Here is a 25164-nt window from a genome sequence, read left to right as displayed (position 1 = left end):
ACTGGTTAATTCAATAAGGATATTGTGTTGGGAGCCACTTTGGCTACAGAACAGTTGAATATCTGTTATGTAAGGCACAAAGTCTATAATATATTTCTTTGTTTTTGTATGACTTTATTAGCTTAATTCCATTTAAATACTTCAGAGACCAGAGGTTAAGAGACTCATTTTGCTAAACAGGATCATACAGAAGAGGGAAAACTGCTATCATGTGATTTAAAGACTGATTTTTTGTTTTCTTACATTGATAAATCTGCAGGAAGGTCTCAGACAGCTTGCTTGTGAGCAGTGGCTCGGGCAAATCCCTGAAATACTGCTTCAGCATATCAGCTACATCATAGGCCGACTGGCCCTCATAGCTGACCCCTCCACCATCGGCGCCGCTGGCCTCGTTCATTTGGCGAAGAGCTTGGATGCGAGATTTAACTCCAGATTTTCTGAAAAGGCCCACCTTTGAGGAGGAGGAGGAGCAAAGGGAGAAAGAAGAACATCATACATCCAGTAAAAATAAACCCTGAAGTAAGCCCTTAACTGATTGCACTGGATTAGCTGTGAGAGTATAAGAGTGTATTGAGCTGGCTTCCCAACTATGCAATACTTTGTGGGGAACTAAATTAAAGTTTGTGGTTGGAACATGACTATGCTATAACAAAGCACACAAAGAAAACCTAAAGTCCAAATCCCTTATCAGCCTTTGCAATAAAACTGATTTAAATGTTTTGATCTCATAATTAGGTGTATCTAAAGTGATTCATGCTAAGCTCATCTTTTCAATGGATAATTTGCTTTGTAAAAAAAAACAAAAAACAAATAAGTACATTCTTGAATCATCCAGTAATCTGGAATTTAGAGTTAATTGGAGTTACATCACAACAGAAAATGTTGACTGTTTTTTGCCAGACGCTTCCATGACACCCTTCCTAACATGCATTCTTGAACAAAAATTAGAAAAATAAAGCATTAAAATGCTTTTGGGAGAAAAACGGGGACTAAATGTCCAGGCTGAGTGTTTTCCAGCAGCTTTTGCCACCTCTTAACAGAGGCGCCTTGTCCTGCTTTGAGAAGAAAGCCATCGTGCTTAAACAGCTATTTTCTACACATAGGCCCATTCTGCCCCTCATGAATGCACACACACACTTTTGATCTTTTACTAAAGGAAACAAAGCCATAACGCATGGCCTGTGCCTTACATAGTATTAAAAACCTTTTGACTTTTACACATTTTCTTCCACACAGTATTCAGGCATATGAATGCTGTATGTTTAAGATGCAAGGAAAACAACATTGGGAAGGTTTTGGGATCTATATTTCTCATTTAACTAAGTTCATAAACTGATATAGAGTAAATAATAGTGATTGGAAATTTGATCAACATGATTTTAATGAACAAAAATACAATTTGCACATATCTATCTACAAGTGTACATCTGTGAAAATAGCATACCTGGTCAAGACATTGATTGCGCAAATAGCGCATGGCCTGCTGGATACCCTGAGGGAGGGGCTGACCAGTCCGCTGGACGATGACCTGGAGTGGCACGCCAAACACGTTCCGGTCTTTGTAGTCGCGCACTTTGATTCGCTTCATAAACTTTGGCACAGCCCTGAAACATAAAATGGCACAAAGGAAAATAACAGTAATGTATATTAATTCAGATTTAAGCTAAGGACATTCCCATCTCTTTACAGAAAAAAAAACAGTTAAGGTTTCTATAGAAATAACCAAAAGCACGCCTTAGAGCTTAACGTGAGCTGCTCTGCATTTTTCCGTCCAGTGAGATGGAGATTTTAAATGGAGTTGCTTTTAGTGCCTGGTACTTTGTGTCCAGAGATATTGATGCTTGTACCCAGCATGCCTAAAGCCACGATCAGATCATACAGAACCGTTTTGTTTCACGCAAAACTGCCCACAGATTTATGGATGTGTTCCTGCATGGGTGTAAGTGTGTTTAGCAAAGTGCCTGTGTGCGTGACTCAGGACAAGTATATCTTTGTAGGACCAGCTCACAAGACTGGAGTACTTCTGAGAACCCCAGTTTGTGAAAAACAAAAAAGAAGAAGCTTTTTATGATCTTGGACGGAATTCTGAATATGTAGTGAGCAACAATCGGACTCTGTTTTTCAGAAAGACCCTGACCCGTCATATGACTGTCAAGACGCCTTCTGTTCCTAGAGGAAGAATGGCATCGAGTGAGAGAAAAACATGAAAACAATCCCAACTGCTTTCGTTCAAGTTTTCATCAGAAAATATATAAAAACTGGAGCCTGGAATCCGTTGTTAGATTTCAATTTTAAGGTACCACTAACACTATTGGTCGCCCCAACTGTGAAGACATTTTAGGGCCCCCTGGGCTCTCTTTTTTTTCTATAGAGATGCATGGACAGCTGGGCTGGAGACCATAATCACCTGATTTTCCTCTTCATCAGACCTGACCCATAACCAATGGGTCAGAAGCTTCAAAATGAAATCTTTTCCTGTGAGTATATAAACCACAACAGTCTTCAGTTTGGCTGCTGTTACTTTTGAACAAGACCCAATTTGAACTATGTTCAGTGTCAATGAGTTTAACAAAGAAAAAAAAAGCCAGAAAAGTACAGAAGTTGTGAAAGAATATTTAGGAGAAACCCATTATTTTCTGTTTTCTAATGCAAGTCTCAGAGGCAGCAGGAGAGTTACCCTTTAGCAGATAACAGAAAGGTCAGGACAGTTTAAAGCTGCCATTTTTTTTGAGCATCTACTCCATCTGTTTTAACAGATTCTCACTTAAGGTAAATTAAAGTAAGAAATGTAATGCTAACTGCACTGAGTTCTAATATGAGAACCAGCGTTCACTTTTAACTCTGTTTTTTTGTCAGTTATCCCTTTATCATAAAAAAAAAACTTTTAAGAAGACAAAGGCTAGACAGAATGTGTCTGGCATTCCCTGTTGCAAATCATATTATATAGCTTCTATAGAGAAATCAGAATTAAATTAATACCTTAAATTATTTTTCATCTTTCAGGTTTAATATGACTTTTAAAAAAAAAAAAAACAGAGATATTAGGTTGAAATGGGTCAGAACAAAGAAAAAAAAAAAATACAACATACGCACAAAAAAAACAAACTGCAGCAGTTGTCTGAGACAGACTTATCCACCACTGATATTTTATAAAAGCGAATTATGCGCCTCAGCCTTTTAACTTAAAGGGCATTTTGGAAAAGATAAGTTAAGAAGGGGGCAGATTTTTCGTGCCTCCAGCACAGCACCTTGCGTGTGAACAGCCATAATTGCGCCGTTAAAAAGAAGACAATATGCACCCCTTCCCAGCAATTATGGGCCTGGGAAAAGAATGTGAAACCCAACCTCTGCGGACAGCCGTCACAGCACCATACAACAACTTGCAGATGGACTGGACTCGGGTGGGGGGATTGTATGGAGTGGATTATATTTTGGGGACTGGGAGTGGTGGGGGCATAAGTTACATGAACAAATGTGACCAGATGCAGGCAGAGAGAAAACAAGTTAAGACTCCTCTAAAGGGCTTTATCAATTTCAGTGCAGCCACTCACCAACTGAAGCCATGCTTGTTTGTTGGAGTGTGTTTCTCCAGCAGAGCAGTGAGCTGCAGAAGGGAGAGTTTCTGCAAAAGATTCATCTGCAGAACAGACTGGCAGCTGATCTGGAGCTGGGCTGAAGCCAGGCTTGGCCGATGAGAGTTCTGGAAGCTCGGCCAGCGGAGCTTCTGCGGTCTGGAAAACAAGAGGAAGGCATAAATTGAGAACTCAGAACGTAAAGCTGTGTTTAACAGACAAAGGAGTTAACCCCCTTGGACTTGTGTCATGCTTTTGTGTGTACAGGAATGCTTAATAAAAAACAAAAAAAATAAAACAAAACACACTCTGTATACAAATACTGTGTGTGGTCGAGTGATCCCTGTAGGGATTACGAAGACGTATGCATGCAGCAATTATGAGATTATCCTAAAGAAACCAAGAGTAATTCTGTTGGTAAATTCCCTAGAGTGTAGAAACAGTTCCCATGGAGACAAGGCGGCATTCCTAAGAACCCAGCACCATCATGTAAGAGGAGGAGAAGTCTCAGCTTGTTCCTCTGTTTATTTAGTGCCAATTTTTTTTTTTGGAAAAACGCTTTAGTTATTGGTAACTAAGTGTCAGCAACATGTAGTATATCAGTTAAGAAAAAGCAATACTATTTTTGAAGAACTTGGTTTGTTTTACTGACCTGCTAGTTCGAGTCAGAGATGCTCCCACGCCTGAATCTCTTCGCTCCCTCATCCCATCCTCAGCATCTCCCAGTGGGTTTCCTGTGCTGTCCTGGTCACTTCCGTTCTCTGTCTCTTCCAGCCTGTTCTGCATAGGGGAGGATGGGCATGGTGACGCAGAGTCTAGAGCAGAATCCGAGTCCCCCTCTTCCTCTTCATCCTCCTCTTCCTCCTCCTCACCGGCCACGGCCTCTGACCAGGCATTGACGAAGCCTGTGACATGTTGAAGCACCTCGTCCAGTTTGTGTTCGTCTCCTTCCTCCTCCTCTCCCTCATCTCTTTCGTCATATGGAACGTTGTCGTAGAAACTAAGCCGGCTGTCGACTGACCCTGAAGAAGCGCTGCGCTGGCGCCTGCTCTGCCGACCCCTTAGGATCACAGAATTCCCGTTGTCGTTTCCGTTGTTGTTACGCAGACTCCCATCCTGCAGGGCTTTGGGGAACGTTCCAGGCTTGTGGCCCTCTGGCAAATAAAAGAAGATCATGCCACCTTCTTCATCCTCCTCCTCTTCCTCTTCTTCTTCTTGTCTGCTTTTGGGTTGAGCTCTGCATTTGTTTCTGCGGTTCTGCTCATTGATGCACATCCCATCACTTGACTGGCAGGGGATGGGCGGTGCCGATTTGGGCATGGGCGGCTGGTGATTCACCTCCTGCTGGAGAAGGCTAAATGGATCAAAGCCTTCCAGATACATCCCTCCTCTCTTACTGGAACCTGCTGCCGTGCTATGACTGCGCGCTCGAGTCACCGGACTGGGCGTGCTCACGGCGCTGCCACTGCTGGCCTCGGACTGGCTGCTTCCAGTACTTCCTGTGCTCCCGTTGCTGGTCTGAGTGGAGTACGATACAGAGCGGTTCCGGTTGAGAGTCATGGTCTGAGTGGGGTTGTGTTGGTGATTTAGATTCATGCTTGAGATGTCCACGCAGTTCAGCCTCCTCAGTTTGTCGTCATCGAAGCCTTGTTTCATGACAGGTCCGCTGATTTCTATTTTCCCTAAACCAGTGCTCCCCTTCTTCTTCCTCTTGGAAGAAACGCTGCCGCGAAGTCGCAAACTCTCCATCCTCTTCAGGAAGCTTTTAGCTCTTGAACGAGTGTTTTTGCCACCATCTCCTCCTCTGTCCAAACCACCTCCAACTGTCCCTGATTTGACATCAAAGGTGAAGTGCCCGAGGGTCTCCAAGGGTGACGGAGGCAACCCATCAGACAGAGAGTCTTCATTATGGCCTGCTGATCCTCCTGTGCCTGAGGATGAACACATGCTAGCTACTGAGCTGGCCCTGGTGGCACCAGCAGGTACCGCCTCATTTACAGAGGCGGCGCCATTGATCTTCTCCTCTCCTCTTCCTCCACTCCCGCTGCTGTGGATGGAGCCCACCTCGGGCTGTTCGCTGAGGTCAGTCAACACACTCTCTGAACTGTTCCCTTCACGCAGGGTGAGCTTGCCCTTCTGGGTTACTTGGTCTTTGGGAAAAGAGCTTTGTGCTGCATCTGTAGAGAATGACGAAAAAACATCCAGCTCCTCCATGCGGGACCATCGCTTGCTGTCCCTCTGGAATGTCCAGCGGCCACTGATGGCACAAGGCTCATCCTCATCCGAATCCTCACTCTGAATAGGAAGCAAAGGAGGGGACATGAAAGTGAGGAAGCAGCATAGAGGAAGGGGGGCATAAAGGAGCGGGAGGGGTAGATGGTTAGGGGACATTTTCCATTTCTTTCACAACATTCCTCACTGCAATCCAGGAAACTATCTGGAGTTATGGATTCTTTTTTCCACAAGACATCTAAATTTAACCTAACTGGAATATAATTATATACAATCGCTGACAAATCCTGTCATAACACAGGAAACTTTACTAAAAGTTAGAGGATTTATCAACTAACAATGATCTAAGTTCAGGATATGATAAGTTGACTCAATTTCACATTGATTGACAAACACATATTAGATAACAAAGGTGGTGCCTTTGCTAAGCTTCAATTAATATAGCAGCATCAGGTCCAAAAAAGTGTATATCCCCCCCTCCAGTTTAGTTAATCTATCGCAGACCCTGAAGGGAGTTCAGGAAATTCCATTATGACCCCCATAGCTCACAATGTAGCCAGCCAGACTGGGGTCACCACCCCCATCCCGTTGTCAGATAGAGACAGACTTATCCACCACGAATGTCATTTAGAAAAAAAAAATCTGATAAAGAGCATTGATGTATCTGCAAACACAAAGCTGAGGGGCCACATTTAAAATAAACTCTAGAGCTTTTAAAATAAGGCTATAAGCAATTTATACCTTAGCTTTAGAAGATGGTTATCTTGGTATCTTCATACAATATAAATTCATATTGGTTAAACATGCACGATGAAGTTGGTGATCTAAGACAGGCCAGACAGAATTACACTTCTGGGGTTATACATATCGAAAAAAAACACGTTCAAATATTCTATATTTAAAGCTGGAATTCAAATATTTGCAGGTTTTCTCTTTTACTTTGGTTAAAAACTCTAATCTAAGCTTCATTTTCAACTTTAATATATTAAAAAAAATAAATAAAATACAGCAGAAGCTGACAAGTTTTGCCGACTTACTGTTAAGCTAAATTATGTCAGCCAAATAATTGTCAAAGTATATATTTACAGGTCCTCCATCAAATTTTGAAAACATATCACTAAAAGATACATTTATAGCTAAAAGATACATAATACAGAAAAAGAAAAGATATAAATTTAAACAATGCCTCTACAGTCAAGTTGGGCGTTGTTTTAAAGAAAATAAGTCAAGCTTTCTTTCATCTTTCCAGAGATCTAATTTGTTTTTCTCTTACTTTTAAACTCTTTACTTGGTCATTTATTAGTGGAAATCTGAGCTAATCTGTTTTCTAATAAAAATAATGGTGGTGCGGTTCAACTTGATCATTTTTATTATATAATAAAGATTTAATGGCTTCTTTTGTTTGATAAGATATATACCGTAATTACCCAAATTTCCATGGATCATAAACAGTGTTTTAACTGTCATCACATTATTTTGGAAGTTTATCTTATCCTTATCCTATTTTCCTTTTCACCCCCTGTCTAATCTAAAACTGAGGTAAAAAAAAGAGGTATAAAAGCAAAAATATTTTAGTATTATATACAAACACGGATTTCTTTATATTTAAACTGTGTTAATTCTATTACGTGTAGGCGATTCATTTTAATTTGATACGAAATAAGCCATTAAAGGTAATTAATCCCACTAGTTGTTACTACTAGTTATTGAGTAAATACCTACCAAGAGCAAATAAAATGAAAGCTTGTTGTAGTATGTTTTAGGTTATAGCATAAACATAATCAGCATAAACAGCGATAAAGTTTGAATGCTGGAATATTTTTAAGATGGCGGAAGTCTGATTAAGTCTGTTACCCTTCTCCTTGGATTAGACATTGTCTTCATCTTTTAAAACCCAACTAATATGGATTTAGACTGAACAAAGAAGAGAGTTTTATACTGCAGGTTAAACATGAACTGCTTATAATCTTTAACTGAATCAGCTTAAAAATCGAGATTTTTCTTTTTAGGCAGCAATTTAGCCATGCTGCTCTGATATTGGCCAATTAAGCAAAAAGATCTAAGTATCCAAATACCTGTAGGTGTAATTCAACATAAACATACCTCTCTGTGATGGTTTAGTTAAGCTAGGCAATCTCAAATAAATAAATTAAAAAAGCAAACAACATATCGATGGCTTGGGTGTCTAGTTATACTCGCAGAAATGAGAGATAATCATGTTTGAATTGTTGCACACAGAAAGAAGCAACTCCTCTGTAGAACTGAGCCATTTGTCAAAGTTTAGTAGAAATCTTATCCACAGACATCAACTTAAAGCATCTGCTGCAACAGTGACCAATTTGAAGTTTGCAGAGTGAAAATGATTTTCTCCCCACCAATAAATCTAACATGGAGCAGAAAACCACAAAACTCGGGAGACGGGGAGGTGATTTTAAAGGAACGGGGAATGTGAAGACGTGAAGAGATCAATGCATTCCTAAGTAGTCTGGGCAGGGGGTGGGGGGGGGTTGGAGGGGTGCAGCGTCTCATAAGTGTAGAAGGAGTCAAAGAGGTTATTTGCCTCCTTGGCTCCTCTACCTTTCTGTTGGCTCCTGAAATGAAAGGTGACACAGGGAGGGTCATCCTAATGAATACCACCACCCACCAAAAAAAAAAAAAAAAAGGATGTTACTATGCAGCCCTTCAGGCTGTTATGGTTGATTTGAAACTGGGTAATTACTGTCACAAACTGTCAGTGTTTTTGTCAAGATTTTTAAACTGAACACTGACTGGACTTTCTGTTGAAGAGGGTCCTGGAGTTTTTAAGACAAAGTCTCTAAATACTTCTAAACAAAGACTTTCATTTATAATTTATGAAAAACAATTGAACTTTATTGATCTCAAATAGGACAGATTTACCATTTCATTAAACGCATCCCCTTGGGGAGCAGTGGACTGCCATTGTTTAAAGGTTTATGAGTGTTTTATTTGTGGACGTATATATTCTGATACCACCAAATGAAATCTGGTGCAAATGCGTTTATTTCACAGATACTGCTATATCAATCCCATGAAAATGGAGAGGGTATGGCCCATCTTCAAACCTATAAGGACAGCTATATATTCAGCTATAATGATCAACCAAGTAGATGTGGCATTAATCAAATTAGAGGCTGAGATGTCCTCTCACGTTTTGGAGTGTGACCAACAGAAAAGAAAAGTTTCTGACCTATATATAAAAGTCAGTGTGTGTCAGGAAATAAACACTGGACAGCCCCCTGAGCACCCCCCACCCCAACTGTGAAAGATTGTGGTTACAACATTAAGCCATAGGGATGCTTTCCTTCAGCTCAGACAGGAAAGCTGGTCAGAGTTGAGTGGAAGATGGATGGGGTTGATCACATGGTAAACACAGGACTATGAGCATCTACTAGAACTGTGACCCTAAATGTGTGACTAGAGCAAAAAAGTCAAGGTCTAGGTCAAAATGCAATTAAAAATCTGTGAATCTGTTGAGAATTTATGTTGTTTCATATTCTCTTCCAATCTGACCAAGACAGAGCTATTTTGTATAGGATATTAAACAACCATTTCAGTCTTCAGATGTACAAAGGTAGTTAAGATTTCGGAAAAACTGCAGATCACCTTTAAATATGCAGCTGTATTTTAAGTGAAGGAACTTTACATACAACCTATAAAATACGTTGAGGTTTGTGCTTGTAACTTAAAATCAGTCACATCTCACATGTGTTTACATAACTGCTTTGTTCTTGATTTTTCAGATGTACAAGAACAGAAGACATTAGGTTGTGTTAATGTGACCCCTTGAAGTTCCTCCCTCTCCCCTTAGGGTCCCTGCAGTCTAGATGTAGAAATGTATTCAACAGGTGTCTCTGCTTTAAAGATGAGAGAGAACTTAACCCTCCCCTGTGGCCAGCGACCAAACTGACAGTCAAGGTGAGGAAATGCCATTGTATTTCTAAAGAGGTTGTCTGAGCGGTTATGCGTGTGTACTTACTCTCTTTCTTTGGGGGGAGATCTCCAGTCTCATTAAAGCGCACTTGTTGAGAGTGTTCAGCCTCCTGCAAGCACAAACAAACGTTCAAAATAGGCCGGCTTTAAAAGTTCAAGCTCATTGACCTTTGCTGGAAAGTGCAACAACCAGAACGAACGGAAAAAGTGAGAAACATGAGGAAAAACTGAGCTGGTGGAAGAAAAAGAAAAAAAACGAGGAAGCTGAGGTGCAACCAGTCTGGCTAATGAGCTGCTGAAGGATAATCCTCTAGAACAACGGGAAGAGCCTGATAAGTAGTGAAATCTGCAGGAGTGGAGGAGAAAATGTGGGGAGGGGACAGAAAGCTTATCCCTGCTGCCACCTGGAGAAGGGTGCTGGGGTTGAGGTCCACCCTCTGCTCAGCTCTTAGAGCATATCATGTAACAATGGAGAGATGAAGCGATGGGAACTGAGGGATAGTTATGAGGTGGAGGATGGGGGTAAAAGCCCTCTAAGACAGGAGATACTGAGATGATAGCTTTCAGATGCATAGATAGACACCGGCTGGGTTTTATGACCAGGAGTTGGAATTTAATTAGCTGGTTGACTTAATTAAAGGAGCATCACCCAACTGCTAATGGATGCTTTAATACGACAGAGCGAACAAATGGTTTTTAAAGGGAATGCTCCTGCTGTTCAAGGCTCTTTTTCAGTGCAAAAACATATTCAAGATAGCAACCTCCCACTAAGTCCTATTTAGAGAAAAATCAAGTACTTATTCAAAATTTGAACAATTGCAAAGGATGTTTCAAAAACACAAAAGTGTTTTTTTTTTTTTTTTTTTTTAGGAAATTGTCCAAATTCATTCCTACACTGACTGAACTCCAGCTGAAGATGCTTTGCTAAAGTGCTATGCTACTATGCTTATCCTGTTTTCTTATGTGGTATCTGTGAACAAAACATTTCAAACAAAGTTGTTCATCTGTTTTACAAATTTTGCTACTTGGTAATGAGATGCATTTGGGGCTCTCTCTGGGCACATATGGTTCCATCGACTCATTTAAGAAAAAAAATACTGTCATGCATGACATATAAAAAAAAAAAAAAAAAAAGAATAACAATTAGTGCAGTTGTGTTTTGTTATCCGTTTGTGATCAGTGATTTTTTTGAAATAGAAAACAAATAGAATGTTACTCTGTTTTGCACTAAAAACCAAACCAAGCAACCTTGGGTCAACTTAAATGGGGGGGAAGGGGAGTAAAAGATTAATAGAGTTCAACAGTGAAAAACTGTCTCTCTTTACGTTACTAAAACACTGTGTATATCTGTTCGGGACTCAAAAGCAAAATAATTAAAGACTATAATCAAAAATTTATTGAAATATTTAGCAAATAAGAGAAAAAAGAGAAATAGGTTAAAATAATCAAATTATAAGGACCACTGTTTCTCATCTGAGCATGACACTGAGCAGCTTCACACTGTATAAACTGGAAGCTGCAGCATAAAAAAAAAACTATCATCCTTAAATCCTAATTTTTTTTTACATGATTTAATAATCTTTGTAGCCTTAAATAAAGTTTTGTTAAATCTTTTTTCACTGCTTATGCAGGCTACTGGAGATACAGTTAAAAAGATCAAACCAATAACCGACATGGGGTACCTGTTATTGTGAGTCATAATGCTTATAAATTCAAGACACCCCAACTAAAAACCTTTACTCCCACAATGCTGTTGCCAATCTAAAGCATTAGAACAATGTGAAATTCTGTGGAACGATGGATGAACCTCATTAAAAACCGAAAGGCAGGAGTGAAAAATCTGCATGCTGGATGCAAAAGCTGATTCCTTCTTATCCTACATTTCCTTTATCTAATAAGGAACATTCTGAAGCAAGTCTCCCTTTGAAGTTATCTGCTTCAGACTTTAAATAAGGGCCATAACATAACATCACAGAAACATAAAAAGCACCTATACCATCAGGGAAAAGGCTTAGGTAGGGGTTATCTCACCTGCAGAGAGCCTCAATAGCATCTCGATCAAGGAAGTCGTGGTCTCTGGTGACTGAGGATATGTTAATCGGAAACTGGGAATCTGAAAGAAAAATAAAGGAGGTGGGAGTTTCTTTTCAGTGTTGGCATTTCTCTGCTCCTGATTCAATCAGCATGTTGAGATAAAACTGAAGTTACCGTCCCAAAGACAGCCACCTGCTCAAACACCTAGCTACTCCCACCCCCCCGGCCAACCTTGATGAAAAGCTAAAAAAAGGAAGTGGCGTCTTAGCCGACCAAACAAACACAGCTGCAGCTTTCAGGCCGTGCAGGCAGGGGGGATGTGGAGCTCAGGGGGAGCGAACAGGGGATTGATTGAAGAATGACAATAGGTACTTCATTGCTGCTACTTCCCTCTCTGCTCCTCAGTAACAGGACCACTTCTTCAAGTAAGCAGTCCACTGGTACAGTATAAGCACAATGCCTTAGAACTGAAAACACTTGTTTTCTTTTAGTTAACGAGTTCTGCTGAGGATGGAAGGCATCTTAAGTTGTTGATGATGGAATGTGTTGTCAATACTTTGCAAAAATAATCTAAAAATGAGTAAAAATGTCTTAAATTAAGTGTATTTACCCTTAATTTGAGATTTGAGATCTCTAATTTCAGTTAAATAACATGATCTGCCAATGGAATTAGCATTTTTACTTACCGGTACTAAAATAAGCATAAAATAAGATGGATATCGTGCAGTTGACTGCCAATGGAATAAGGCAATTTACATTTAAAATAAGAAAAAAAAACCCCGCTAAGAATCTCACTTACCTGTTTTAATCAAGAGAAATGGTTCATATTTTAAGAAGATTTACTTTTTTTTTTTTTTTTTTTTGTAGTGCAACCCAAACAGGGTTTTTGGATCTACATTCTTCAGGGCCATGATAGGAAAGTGCCAGACATTTAAGACTAGAATCTTTAACCTACTGGTGCTGATTGAAGCTGCTCTATCAGTCTGTTTATCTTTAGTGGGGCAATACTCATGACCGCACAGATAATCCAGATCCTTCCACACAGACACAAGGGGACAAAAATGAGCACTGCATGATGAGTACTGTTGTTCCTCTTAAGTAAAGATGACAGCAACATATGAGGTGACTCTACCCTAAAATGTTTGTTTTTTCTGTTAATTAATGCATAAAAAGGTCCCCAACAGCTGCATAGAAACACAATAGCCATTCAATTCAAATAGAAACCCTTTCACGGTTAGGTGCAAACTTGCAGCGACCCGTTGATAGGCGAAGCTTAGCTCTTCTGTCATCATTATGTAATTACATAAAGGCAAATGGTATGCTACATAAACTGCTGGATATGCTTTGGTTAGGCTGTATTTTAAAGCTCAACCGGAGCCGGCAATGGGGCCGTTTGTTCGATTTTGGGTGTGTTTACGAGGCAAGTGTTTTGGTTCTCAGCAGTAACTGTACACAATATGTTTGAAATGTGGAGCACACTAATGTATGGATGGAATTCCTTCCTTTCATTTGTACGTTAGGAGAGAAAAGAGCTGCTGCTAGGAAACACTGAGGAGGAATGTTATACTATGCAAAGAGTGTGTGTCTGCACAGATGCATATGTGAATGCTGATCCTTTGTGTTTCAAACAAAGAACACGTAGAAGGGTGTGTGAGTGCTGTACGATTACATAAAAATAAAACACTCTGGACTGAGCAAGGGGCGGTTTTTCTTATCAAGGAAAACCAAGGCGTTTCTACTGTTCCAACATTCCATCCATTCAATTAAAATGACAGAGAGAGAAAATGACAGAAATATGAGATTATCACAGAAAGGACAACTGATTGCATCCGTTTAGCATGCTTTGGGTGTTTTAAGTTTCTCAACGTGTTTTTTACCTTCATAAAGCTGGGCATATTGTGGGAACCCCGCAGCTCTGAGCCAGGTGCAGGCCTCTTTGGCTTCGATCTCTAAAAAACAGAGGCACAGGACCAGTAGAAATACGTCAGAATAGAACAATAATGGATAATATAACAAAGATGATAAGAAAACACATAATATCAACATAAAAAAGGTAAAAAAAAAATAAATAAACCAAGCCTGACCATGATTATTTTATTAAATGTTAGATTTGGACGATTTACGGAAAAACATCTCCACCCCATCCCATCAGGCCTCCTTAAGTAGTATTTGATACAAATCTGAAATCGCAACAGAAAAATGCCATGCCTATGTTTAGCATGTCCTTGTTAGTAGTTGATAAACCAGTTGGATTTGCCTATTTGTGCGGCGCTGACTATCATAAGCAATAACAGCTGACTTCCTGTGTCACAGAATGGAACAAACTACATACGGATATTTAGTAGCTATAATAACTGTAGGGAATTGTAGTAATGTGACTCCAATATATGAAATCCACCAGACGGTTGTTTCTTAAAGTTATTTTGTTTCTTCAGAGGTCATGAGGGAGAAAAAAAGGGATAATTCAAAATAAACTATTAAATTAAGTTAGCCATGACAATTTCTGTAAGTACTTGAGTGAAACAAGACTCTGCATTTACAAGCACAGAAAGGAGATAGAAATGGAAAAAAATTAGGTATAAAATGGGAAAATTACTTTGAAAACATGTAACTGTGCTGCTTACAAGCCTCTGATGATGAAGCCATGGAAGAAAGAAAGAATAAAGACTTTAAAGACTTCCCTCTATTGAAAAGAATTATAATATACTAAATAAATTATATAAAATCAGGCATGTTGCTTTTAACTCTCTTTCTGCTACCTAGCGTATTTACCACACTGCCAAACAAACTCTTTCAAAAGTGCCTTTAAAGACAGGGTGTGACATTCAGACTCGCTATGCTAAGTGATGTGACTGAATGCAGAGGTTCTCTGTGTGTCAGAGGAGCCTGGGACAGTCTCCCAATTATGTGCGAAAGCCTTTTAAATGATATATGCCAAATGGCCACCAACACCCCATCAGGTCTGTATAGGCAAGCTCTTGGAGAAAGAGAAAAAAAAAAACAGCTTTAAGGCCTTTGAACACTGACTTTACGTAAATTATCACTGTGGCGACTGGACAGAGAGCACAAATGTGGCACAACAAAGGCAGGAAAACAAAAATGATGACCGACAGTAGAAAGTTAGGCTTTGTTTGCATTTAGCTTCTGCAGTTTTTTTAAGCATGGCTTATATATTATTTTTCAGTTTTCTTACCGTGTTAACAACTTTCTACTAGGAATAATAAAGAAATGAATTCAGAAAACAGTGGCAGACAGGTGTGTTTACAAATCAGCATTAACATTTGTTTCTTGTAAACAAATGATTTAACTATAAAACCCTCAGACAGACAGAGAGGAATCCTGTGAAAGGTCTAGTCTACACATTATGCTAGCATTTACATACCAACAACAAGCCTAGACGGCAGATAACCTCTATAACAACAAGGTGTGACACGACCACAACAAATTTTCTCCTCTGTCACTGCAGGGGCAGACAGCTTCTGGAACGTTCAACAAACTGACCGTTTGAGAACCTTCCTCTGTTCCCTTATGACCATAAAATGACATGTCTCAAAAAAAAAAAAAGAATGTGTGCCTGCTTAGTTCTGTATTTTTAGAGCATAGTAAACTCAAAGAAAAATAGAAACCAAGCAGTAATTATACCCATATTCCTCAAAATGATGGCTAGAGATTCCTGTGCTTGTGAATCGGTTGCCATTTATGTGTGCAAAAGCCAATCCCTATGTTTGCAAAAACCAACCACATGTTTAGGGACAAATCACTGTGAACGCAGGAAGGCTACTGAAATGCAAATTAGACATTCAAACAAACTGAAAACGTCCTAACCAAAAGATCCAGAATAAAATAAACAAATATGGGATCCAGTGAGCTGTTTTTGTGGCTACCTATCCGCAGACATCTGCTGGCTTAGCATGTATATCAAATCTATTTCAAGTAATATTACATGATTTTCCAAGCTGAGGAGACATTAAGCTGAATAATCTGTCAAGAAAACTTCCAAATATGAAGCAGAGCTTTGTGTTTAGTTTTTGTTTGGCCCCAGGAACTAGACGGGGCTATGAGGCATCTGGAACAAACAACTAAACAATAGAGCTGCTCTACGCATGCTTGAAAAGCACCTAGCGAAGCAAGACTCATCACTGCAACCAAAGGACCTTCCACCACCCTTACCAACTACCCCAGCCAACTGTCTGACATGTTGCTTTTAATTTTATTTTGCTACCAAATATCCATCCCAAGCCCTCACCAGGGAAACTACTTCACTTCCCCTTCCCGCTTCCCACACAGGAAGAGAACTGCTATGAAGTGCCACGGCCACTGACCGACCACTTGGCTGGAAGGGCCCTGCCTTCATTTGTTCCTGGCCAGATAATAGGTGGAGAGGCAGCCAAGGCAAACATGAGCTCCGGTGATTGTGTGCACAAAAAGAAAACCTCGTTGCGGTTAAAGACAGAAACAAAGCCACACCGGACGAATGTGTTAGAGCACACACTTAGAGCTTAAACTGTGACGGCAATGAGGGTCAAACACTGGGCTAATCCACAATTAGAGCGAAGCTTTAGCAACTCCTGTTCATCTTTAGAAGCATAGTAAATCCAGATTACAAAAAGAAATCAGTACTGAATCAAGTCCTGAAACCAATTGTAATGGAGTATTCAATATGCCGTGGATATTAAAACCACATTCTTTTTCTGTCAAACAGCACAATTAGATACATCTTAACAAACGATTTTACATCCTTGACTTCAAGTTTTTTGTTAAAGGAGGAAAATCAGTGGTGTGAAACTTCCAAATCACAAAAGCAACATGACAAACTTTTCTTCAGAATCTAAAGTTAAAAAACAAATCTAGACCAAAAAATTTTAAGTTACAGACCACAAAACAGCCTGTGTTTCTGAGGGGCCAAACAGGATGCCTGGAACCTCCCTGTCAGCCAGCGGATATTTGGCCACAACTGAAGAGCCTACAGCACCATGTCAGCAGCAATAAGGTCATTGTTAACAATGTTTATACAATTTTGGCAGATTGCTTCATCAAACCTCTATTCTGCAAAGACTGATCTAGAAAAACCCTTTTAGTTGGAGTTTTTTCCAGCCTTAAATCACCTCAGGTTGATATGCCTAGGAGAATCAGCTGAGAAGGATCATTATTATAAAATATGCAAACAACTCATATGAGAGGTGTTTATTCAAACACTGCAGACAGAGATCGTATATCAAATTCAAAACATCCACTGCTGATGACTGTATCAACTTCTAAAATTATCCATTGTGGTTGCTCTTTCTTTTTGCCTCCTCTTACCCTGTGTTGTCTTTTGCTTATTTCGACTCTGCTGGCCCCTTCTCCTCTCTTGTCTCCCTTCCGGAGGCAGGAAATTCTCACAATTGCCGGCCACAGCTTCCCTCTATCGCGGGAGGCAATGGGGTCTGGCTAGACTGGCTCTGAATGCTCAGCTCCAGAGGGAGTTTGTCAGCAATGCGCAAACAAAGGATGCTGCTCACAGTCCCCCACCTTAAAAGGCTCTGCCATGGCAAACTGGAGGTCAAGAGTCTGAATACAGTTATCTTTACCACTAGTCCTTTGAAGCTGCAGATTGAGGAGAATGTTTTAGGTGACCTCTGTTGTGAACTGCGGTAGCTTATCTGAAATTGCTTGATCATTGGCGGGTTTCCGAAGGGGCGACTGTAAAGAAACCCCGAAGGGCAGTCGTAAGCGTTCTTATCAACATCAGGTCTGAGTAGGTCATTTTGAAAGAGCTGCAAAGTGGGTCTGGGCAGGTAGGGTGATAAACGTGTCTCTGACAGAGGTGTTGCAAGCAAAAAGAAAAGCCACAAGGAGGCCAGTTTGTTTGTCTGGATTTACAGGTGCTGGTCATAAAATTAGAATATCATGAAAAAGTAGATTGATTTCAGTAATTCCATTTAAAAAGTGAAACTTGTATATTATATTCATACATTACATACAAACTCATATATTTCAGATGTTTATTTTGTTTAATTTTGATGATTACAAATGACAACAAATGAAATCTCAAATTCATCATATCAGAAAATTAGAATATTACTGAAGACCAATAAAAACAAAGGATTTCTAGAAATGTTGGCCAACTGAAAAGTATGAACATGAAAAGTATGAGCATGTACAGCACTCAGTATTTAGTTGGGCCTCCTTTGGCCTGTATTACTGCAGCAATGCGGCGTGGCATGGAGTCGATCAGTCTGTGGCACTGCTCAGGTGTTATGATAGCCCAGGTTGCTCTAATAGTGGCTTTTAGCTCTTCTGAATTGTTGGGTCTGGTGTATTGCATCTTCTTCTTCACAATACCCCATAGATTTTCTATGGGGTTAAGGTCAGGAGAGTTTGCTGGCCAATTAAGAACAGGGATACCATGGTCCTTCAACCAGGTACTGGTAGCTTTGGCACTGTGTGCAGGTGCCAAGTCCTGTTGGAAAATGAAATCTGCATCTCCAAAAAGTTGGTCAGCTGCAGGAAGCATGAAGTGCTCTAAAACTTCCTGGTATGTGGCTGCGTTGACCCTGGACCTCAGAAAACACAATGGACCAACACCAGCAGATGACATGGCACCCCAAACCATCACTGACTGTGGAAACTTTACACTGGACTTCAAGCAACGTGGATGAAGTGCCTCTCTTCTTTTCCTCCAGACTCTGGGACCTTGATTTCCAAAGGAAATGCAAAATTTACTTTCATCAGAGAACATGACTTTGGACCACTCACCAGCAGTCCAGTCCTGTTTCTCTTTAGCCCAGGCAAGACGCTTCTGACGCTGTCTGTGGTTCAAGAGTGGCTTGACACAAGGAATGCGACAGCAGAAACCCATGTCTTTCATACGTCTGTGTGTGGTGGTTCTTGAAGCACTCACTCCAGCTGCAGTCCACTCTTTGTGAATCTCCCCCACATTTTTGAATGGGTTTTGTTTCACAATCCTCTCCAGGGTGCGGTTATCTCTCTTGCTTGTACACTTTTTTCGACCACATCTTTTCCTTCCCTTCGCCTCTCTATTAATGTGCTTGGACACTGAGCTCTGTGAACAGCCAGCCTCTTTAGCGATGACCTTTTGTGTCTTGCCCTCCTTGTGCAAGGTGTCGATGGTCGTCTTTTGGACAACTGTCAAGTCAGCAGTCTTCCCCATGATTGTGTAGCCTCTAGAACTAGACTGAAAGACCATTTAAAGGCTTTTGCAGGTGGTTTGAGTTAATTAGCTGATTAGAGTGTGGCACCAGGGGCCATCAATTTTGAACCTTTTCACAATATTCTAATTTTCTGATATGATGAATTTGAGATTTTCATTTGTTGTCATTTGTAATCATCAAAATTAAACAAAATAAACATCTGAAATATATGAGTTTGTATGTAATGTATGAATATAATATACAAGTTTCACTTTTTAAATGGAATTACTGAAATCAATCTACTTTTTCATGATATTCTAATTTTATGACCAGCACCTGTATGTTTTATAGTAGAAAGAATGAAACCTATGACTTGGAGTCTCAACCACTGGGTGCAAGAAAGGAAGGCACAGCTGGACACTGGAGTTGATGTAAGCAAGATGTGCACTGAAATCTAAATATGTACAACAGATTTTCTCTCTCCTGCTGGGTATCATGTTTTGTGATTTCCATTCAGAGACAGTTGGTGTTCATGGAGAGGGTCTGCTTGTCAGCTAAGTGATATGGTGGCAGAGAAATCACCATCTGGTTGGCCTCAAGCGTTGCCTCTTCAACACACATGGACAAAGCGAAGAAAAAAATTAGGTTACTCACATCAACCATTTAAGTTATTTACCACCAGCTGTTGCAGGAACGCAGGCGTAGATCCACAGGAACATACACATGCAAACCACACAGCTGGCCCAGATGGATCATCGCTTCGCTAACCCCAAAGGCCCCTGTGGCCCTGATGACAGATTTATGCTCTCAAAGAAGCCCTTGGTCCCTAGATCAGGTGACCAGGCCTTCTCCAAACCCTCAGCAGAGCTTTCTCCTGCCAGATGATGATCTTCCATCCCATAAACATTCAAAGACGTTCACAAGGAAAGTAAAAGCTGAACATATGGTTACACTCGCCTGGCACACAGACCCAAGCAGGATGTAAATATCCCAGATAAGGTAACAGCTCACTTCCTGTTTCACAGAGTGCAGATGAGGCGTGCTTCCTACTTCAGCTTCTCTTAGAAACTAAATTCTCTTCAGATTTTAGTTAAATCTCCCGAGTCAATTAAGCCAAAACTAAACAATCAAACCATTGATATCTTCAGTATCTCTACATTGGATCAGGATAGATGGACCTGTGTTGGTGTGGTGTGTGTGCCTCAGAGCACGTTCCTAACGGCTTTATGGTTTAAGTGAACCTTTCTGAGCTCATATCTGACCCTGACGTTCGTGACTGATAAGAAGCTGTTATCCTGGAACAGACACAACTGTTGGGACAAAAGTAAAGACCGGAGAAAAGTAAAAAAAAAAAAAAAAAATTCCAGTCAGGAGAAAAGAAAAAACTGAAAACAGGATTCCATACAGCTGTGACACAAGGTCAAAAGGCACAACCAGCTGAGAGAGCTATAAGCACTGAGAACAAAGATTTCTACTATAATTTAAGGGACGTATTGTGCCTAACATAGAACAATGAGAAGAGATTGTGTATCAGGTTATTGAAGAACTAAATCTTTACCATCAGCTAAACCAAGTGCTTTTCTGTTAAACTAAACATGGTTTGAACAGAACATATCATTGCCATTGTAGTTTATTTTAATTATCAAATCAAGCAAAATCTATGCAACAAAAGAAAAGATAAACATATTTTAATGAGTTTATTTGGGATAGGTTCCTATTCTTCTTCAGGACTTTCCACTTCATTGCTTTGCTGTCAGTCAAATTACTGATTTCATGCCTGATTATTGTCTTTCTTGTGATATAATCTCAAAGAGGCAGGATATTTATTTTTCTTTAGGACACTTGCTTAAAAAAAAAAAAAGCTTTTTGTGTGAAATCATACAGTGAATTACGTAGTTCGTTCCGTTTTTGTATAAATGTATTGGTAAATGGAAAAATTACAGCATCTTTAAGGCAGAAACTTCCAACTGAACTCAGTGGCGCTGATCTCTGCTGGAAACTTATTTTCTGGCTGCTGTGTGTATTAAAAAAAAGAAAGAAAGGGAGGACCTGGAGAAGATTTCTATCAGGGTAGAGAGGCATCTCTGACATGTGTGTTTCTGCTTATGTTTGTGTGTCTTTGTGTAGGTTGGAAAAGGTTATCAGGTAAACAAAACCCCAGGATATTCAGTGGATTGTAAACAGGACTGGGGACGTGAAGGTATGCGACAAGAAGGGGGCAGATTTCTTATCTGACAGCCTGCAGCGTAATGCGCCTTCTAGACGGCAAGAAGGAAACTTATGCGCAAGGGTCGGATTCTAGAAAACTGTGACATAGACATAACTGTAAATATGTATAGAAAGGTCACATTTCAATGACAGAAAACACAGGAAACTGGGAAATGGCAAAAAGTAATACAAGTTAAAAATGTAAAGGTAAGCCATTAGAACCGTTGGTTTCACCGACTTACGTGTTAATATCATGTTGAAACGTCAGGGTCCTGATATCCGCTCAGATCCACCCGCTCTCAGTACAAAGTCCGCATAATAAATCCAGAATGGGCAAAAAAAAAAAGTAAAAGAAAAAAAAAACGCTATACAGTTGTTCGGAAATGTCCTTTTTTCATTTTGCAAAGCAATATATCCATTTGTATATCTGGTTATATTCAAAGTTTTCCCAACTTCCAGCTCCTTCCGACGCGCAGGACGCAGCTCCCAGCAGGAATGTGAATGGAGAGCTGTGTGATTCAAGCTTTAGGAATGGGTAACTCTGAGGTGGCTCCACCCCCCATCCACATCCACTCTGCTGCGCTTCCCCACCTGATAAGGAGCAGCTGCAGACTCATGGAGTTACTAACAAGTAAAGGAGGGGGGGTTACAGATCTTTCTAAGCGCAGAAAGTGGTGCGCTCATCTCTTTAGACTCCATCAAAGTGATGAACTTCCCTCCAACTAATTCCTCTGTGCTCACTTTCAACTCTACCACTCCCCTAATGAGCTGCATTTGACTCCTGGGTTGAAACCCAGTTTGCATATCATTAGGAATGAGTGGAGACAACTGTGAGACGCTCCTTTGTGTTGCCAGATTAGTCTGAAAAGCGCAAGTGGTGCCGTGAAAGGACTGTGGCTGCAGGTATGACAATGCGTTAATAGCGACCGCCCTTCACCGTGACGCGCACCCTGCGCACGTACGCGCACACCACACTGACCCCAGCCTGATCTAAAAGCCTGATCTTCAGTCTTAGATTAAATAAATTTTTTAGATTCTCCTGATTCTTTACATTCTGTTCGACTTTGATTAGGAGGCCCACCACTGCAGCACCCTCATTGTTTCGATGTTGAACCCTTATCACAAAAAACAAAAAACAGTCTCAACAAAATAAGTTAAAATATCATTTGCAGAGTTGGAAACAATATTAGACAACAATTTCAAAACCCTCAGGCAACCACAACTCCATTAACACACACCTATTCACTAATTGGAATTAAAATACAAAATACCATCCATCCATCTTCTTTCACTGATTCTATCAGGGTCAGGTGGGTGGGGGGCAGTGCCTACGTCCGGCACCAGTCTGCCCCAGGGCAACTCAGAGACCCATAACCATGCACACACACACCTAAGGAGTATTTAGAGAAGCCAATTAACTCAACAATGTTTCTGAACTGTGGGAGGAAGCCAGAGTTCCTACAGAGAACCCACACATGAAAAGGGAGAACATCCAAGCTTCTTGCAGAAACATCCCCAACTAGAACCTGGAACTTCCTTGCTGCAAGGCAACATCACTGCTCCACCATGGAGCCCTAATCTATATTTGTAAAGTTGATAGTATACAGATCACCATGAGTAAATTACACATTATTCTAAAAGTATTGTCCTGAAACCTTTCAGAACACTCTAAGTTTGAGATAATGCTAAAGATGCTGACCAGAGCCCAGAAACTATTAGCAGCATCTCTAAATAGCAACATGAATTGCTCTTGCCTCTGAGGTCAACTAAGAAGCTATAAAGTCTGCAGAGCGAAATAGCTATGTTCCACCACAGGTTCATCCCTTATGGAATGAGATTGTTTGATTTAAACAAAAACCCCAGGCCCCACCTCTAACTCTCTTCAACATCATCTTCAACATTCTTCTTCAAGGCGGCTCTGAGTGCTGCTTCAGTTATGGGAGGTTATAGAAAGGGGCCAGTGCCTGTTTGACGGGGCAGTTTGACAGGCACTGGCCGTCAGGCACTGGCCCTTGTTGTGACGGCTTTACTAAAAAATAAATAAAAATAAAATAAATAAATTAACAGAATAGACTAACTGACTGGTTGCTTGATCCAATATAATCTTTTACCTTTACTGTTTACTTCAACTGTTGTTTAGAAACGAAGGCGTGTCACTTTAAGCTTTAGTAATATTATGATCGAATCCCAGATTTAATCTGCTAGATCAGTGGTCTACAACCTTAGCTTGGTGGCTAACTTAATATACTTAACTATGATCTGTGTTTTTGTATTTATCGTTTCATAATCAGCCCCTATGAAAACAACACTGCGCCCCCTTTGAAAATCTGTATAATGAAATGATGTTGTGCACTGAAAGTGTACCTGAAGATTCCCATTGTCCATCCATGGGCCTGACAGCCGGAGCTCCTGCTATGCTTCTCACTATCCTCACTCTGCTTTCTTCTCCAACTTTGTTAATAAAAAAAAAGCCATCCAGAATTTCCCCTCGGCTTAAATTCACAATTGACTTTTTATTTTTACTGGTAATGTTCATATAACACATATTTTCTAAATCTTTACAGAATCTTACCTGGTTTAGTCGAAATTAATACCGTATTTTGATATTCATATAATATTTTCAGTGGAGTTCATGTAGTGTACAAAACAATCCCAACTCTGTAGCATTAAACAGATTTTGTATACTTTTTTAAAGATCCTGCACTTTAATCACATTCTAATATCCGCATTATGCTTTGTAAAAACAAGGTATTTGTTAGATAAAAGTTAGTTTTGGACTCCTTTGGTTGTTTTAAAGGAAACTAACCTTTGTTGTTCTTGATAGGCTGTGTACTTGTTTTCAATTTTAATGCTAGTTTTTATTTCATACCCAACAGACAGTCTCAGAGGAGGAAAGAAAAGGGCAAAGGTGTGTCTTTTTCCTAATCTTTTCTGCTCAGACTGTGTGGGATTCAGCAAGCAAGATGCAAGAGTAATTGCATAAATGGCATTGATTATTTGTTTTAAAAAATCGTATTTTAAATAACTCAAACACAGCCATTTGTGCTGCCTGATCTGCAGCCACTGAGAATTGTCACGGTGCTCCTGATAGCCAGTCATCCCCTTAATATTACTAAAAGTTAATCTAGTTTTATCACTTAATAGAACATTCGGTACTGGCTGAACAAAAGAATTCAGCAGCAGAAGGGTACATCACTGTGTGCGGCAGCTTTTAAAAGTGAGAGAAACCTTTGGTATCCTCCCAAAGCTGCAGTTATCCCTGTGACTATTCTTTTAACATGCTATGACAGAGAACACAGTGAATAGCTCTAAGATAACATTTCTGTTTTCATAATCTTGTTTTGTTAAAGATGATGTATCATTTCACATTTTTCTAAGAAACCGGATTATATGTTTTATTAACTGTAAACTGGGCTCATTATAGTCACAGGAATCAATGTTTGACATGCATCTCTGATTATACTGTAACTATATGTTAAAATTTTACATTTTGTGCTGACAGAAATGTACATTTGCTGAAAAAAGGGCATTGCATAGTGACATACACAAAGTATTACTGTAGTAGTTTTAAATTGACCCTATCAACTGAATTTAAGACATAAAGTTATCTATGATTATGTTAACTGGTAATATTTTCATACATTTTTGATGCTTTAAAGATAAAGTTCTTTCATCTTACTCAAAAATCTAGCTAATTAAAATGTCCCTTTAATTCATGATCTTGGCACTGATCTTGGCTCATTCCATTCACATGTCTAACTCTGCCTGGTTTCTCATCACTGCTCATCTGATCCACCTGCTCCTGCCTCTATTTAAGGGGCTTGTACCGAGTCATCAGAGCCAGATTATTCTTGTTCTCTCTAGCCAGTGGTTAGAGTGTTTTTTGAGTTTCTTAGTGTTTCTGATTTCTGATCCTGCATCTCAACCATAGAGTATGTTCATGTTCTGATCTGTTTGCCTGACCTGGCTTCAGACTCCTGGACCTCTGAGCCTTCCTGTTCCTGTTCTGATCTGTTTGCCTGACCTGGCTTCAG

General features: G+C 40.0%; 1 protein-coding gene across 3 annotated transcripts in view; it reads right to left on the bottom strand.

Annotated features, from left to right (window-relative positions):
- The window catches only part of dlc1 (DLC1 Rho GTPase activating protein), a 78698-nt gene that overhangs the window by 7799 nt on the left and 45735 nt on the right, over positions 1–25164 (bottom strand). For 2 of the 3 annotated variants that reach the window (XM_038269042.1, XM_038269040.1), the window contains exons 2-8: positions 13667–13738; positions 11787–11868; positions 9802–9865; positions 4225–5867; positions 3552–3731; positions 1445–1604; positions 244–451 (exon numbers count right to left, since the gene is read on the bottom strand). In XM_038269042.1, coding sequence (XP_038124970.1) covers positions 244–451; positions 1445–1604; positions 3552–3731; positions 4225–5867; positions 9802–9834 — 2224 coding nt within the window. In that variant the 5' untranslated portion in view covers positions 9835–9865; positions 11787–11868; positions 13667–13738. Of the gene's footprint in view, positions 1–243; positions 452–1444; positions 1605–3551; positions 3732–4224; positions 5868–9801; positions 9866–11786; positions 11869–13666; positions 13739–21372; positions 21645–25164 lie in introns of those variants that run through there. The other variant, XM_038269041.1, reaches the window with a different exon arrangement.

This window comes from Cyprinodon tularosa, unplaced genomic scaffold (genome assembly GCF_016077235.1).
Source record: "Cyprinodon tularosa strain WSP-4 unplaced genomic scaffold, ASM1607723v1 ctg718, whole genome shotgun sequence".
Taxonomy (NCBI): domain Eukaryota; kingdom Metazoa; phylum Chordata; class Actinopteri; order Cyprinodontiformes; family Cyprinodontidae; genus Cyprinodon; species Cyprinodon tularosa.
The sequence above is the reverse complement of the archived record's forward strand: the minus strand, read 5'-3'. Positions and strand labels throughout refer to the sequence as shown.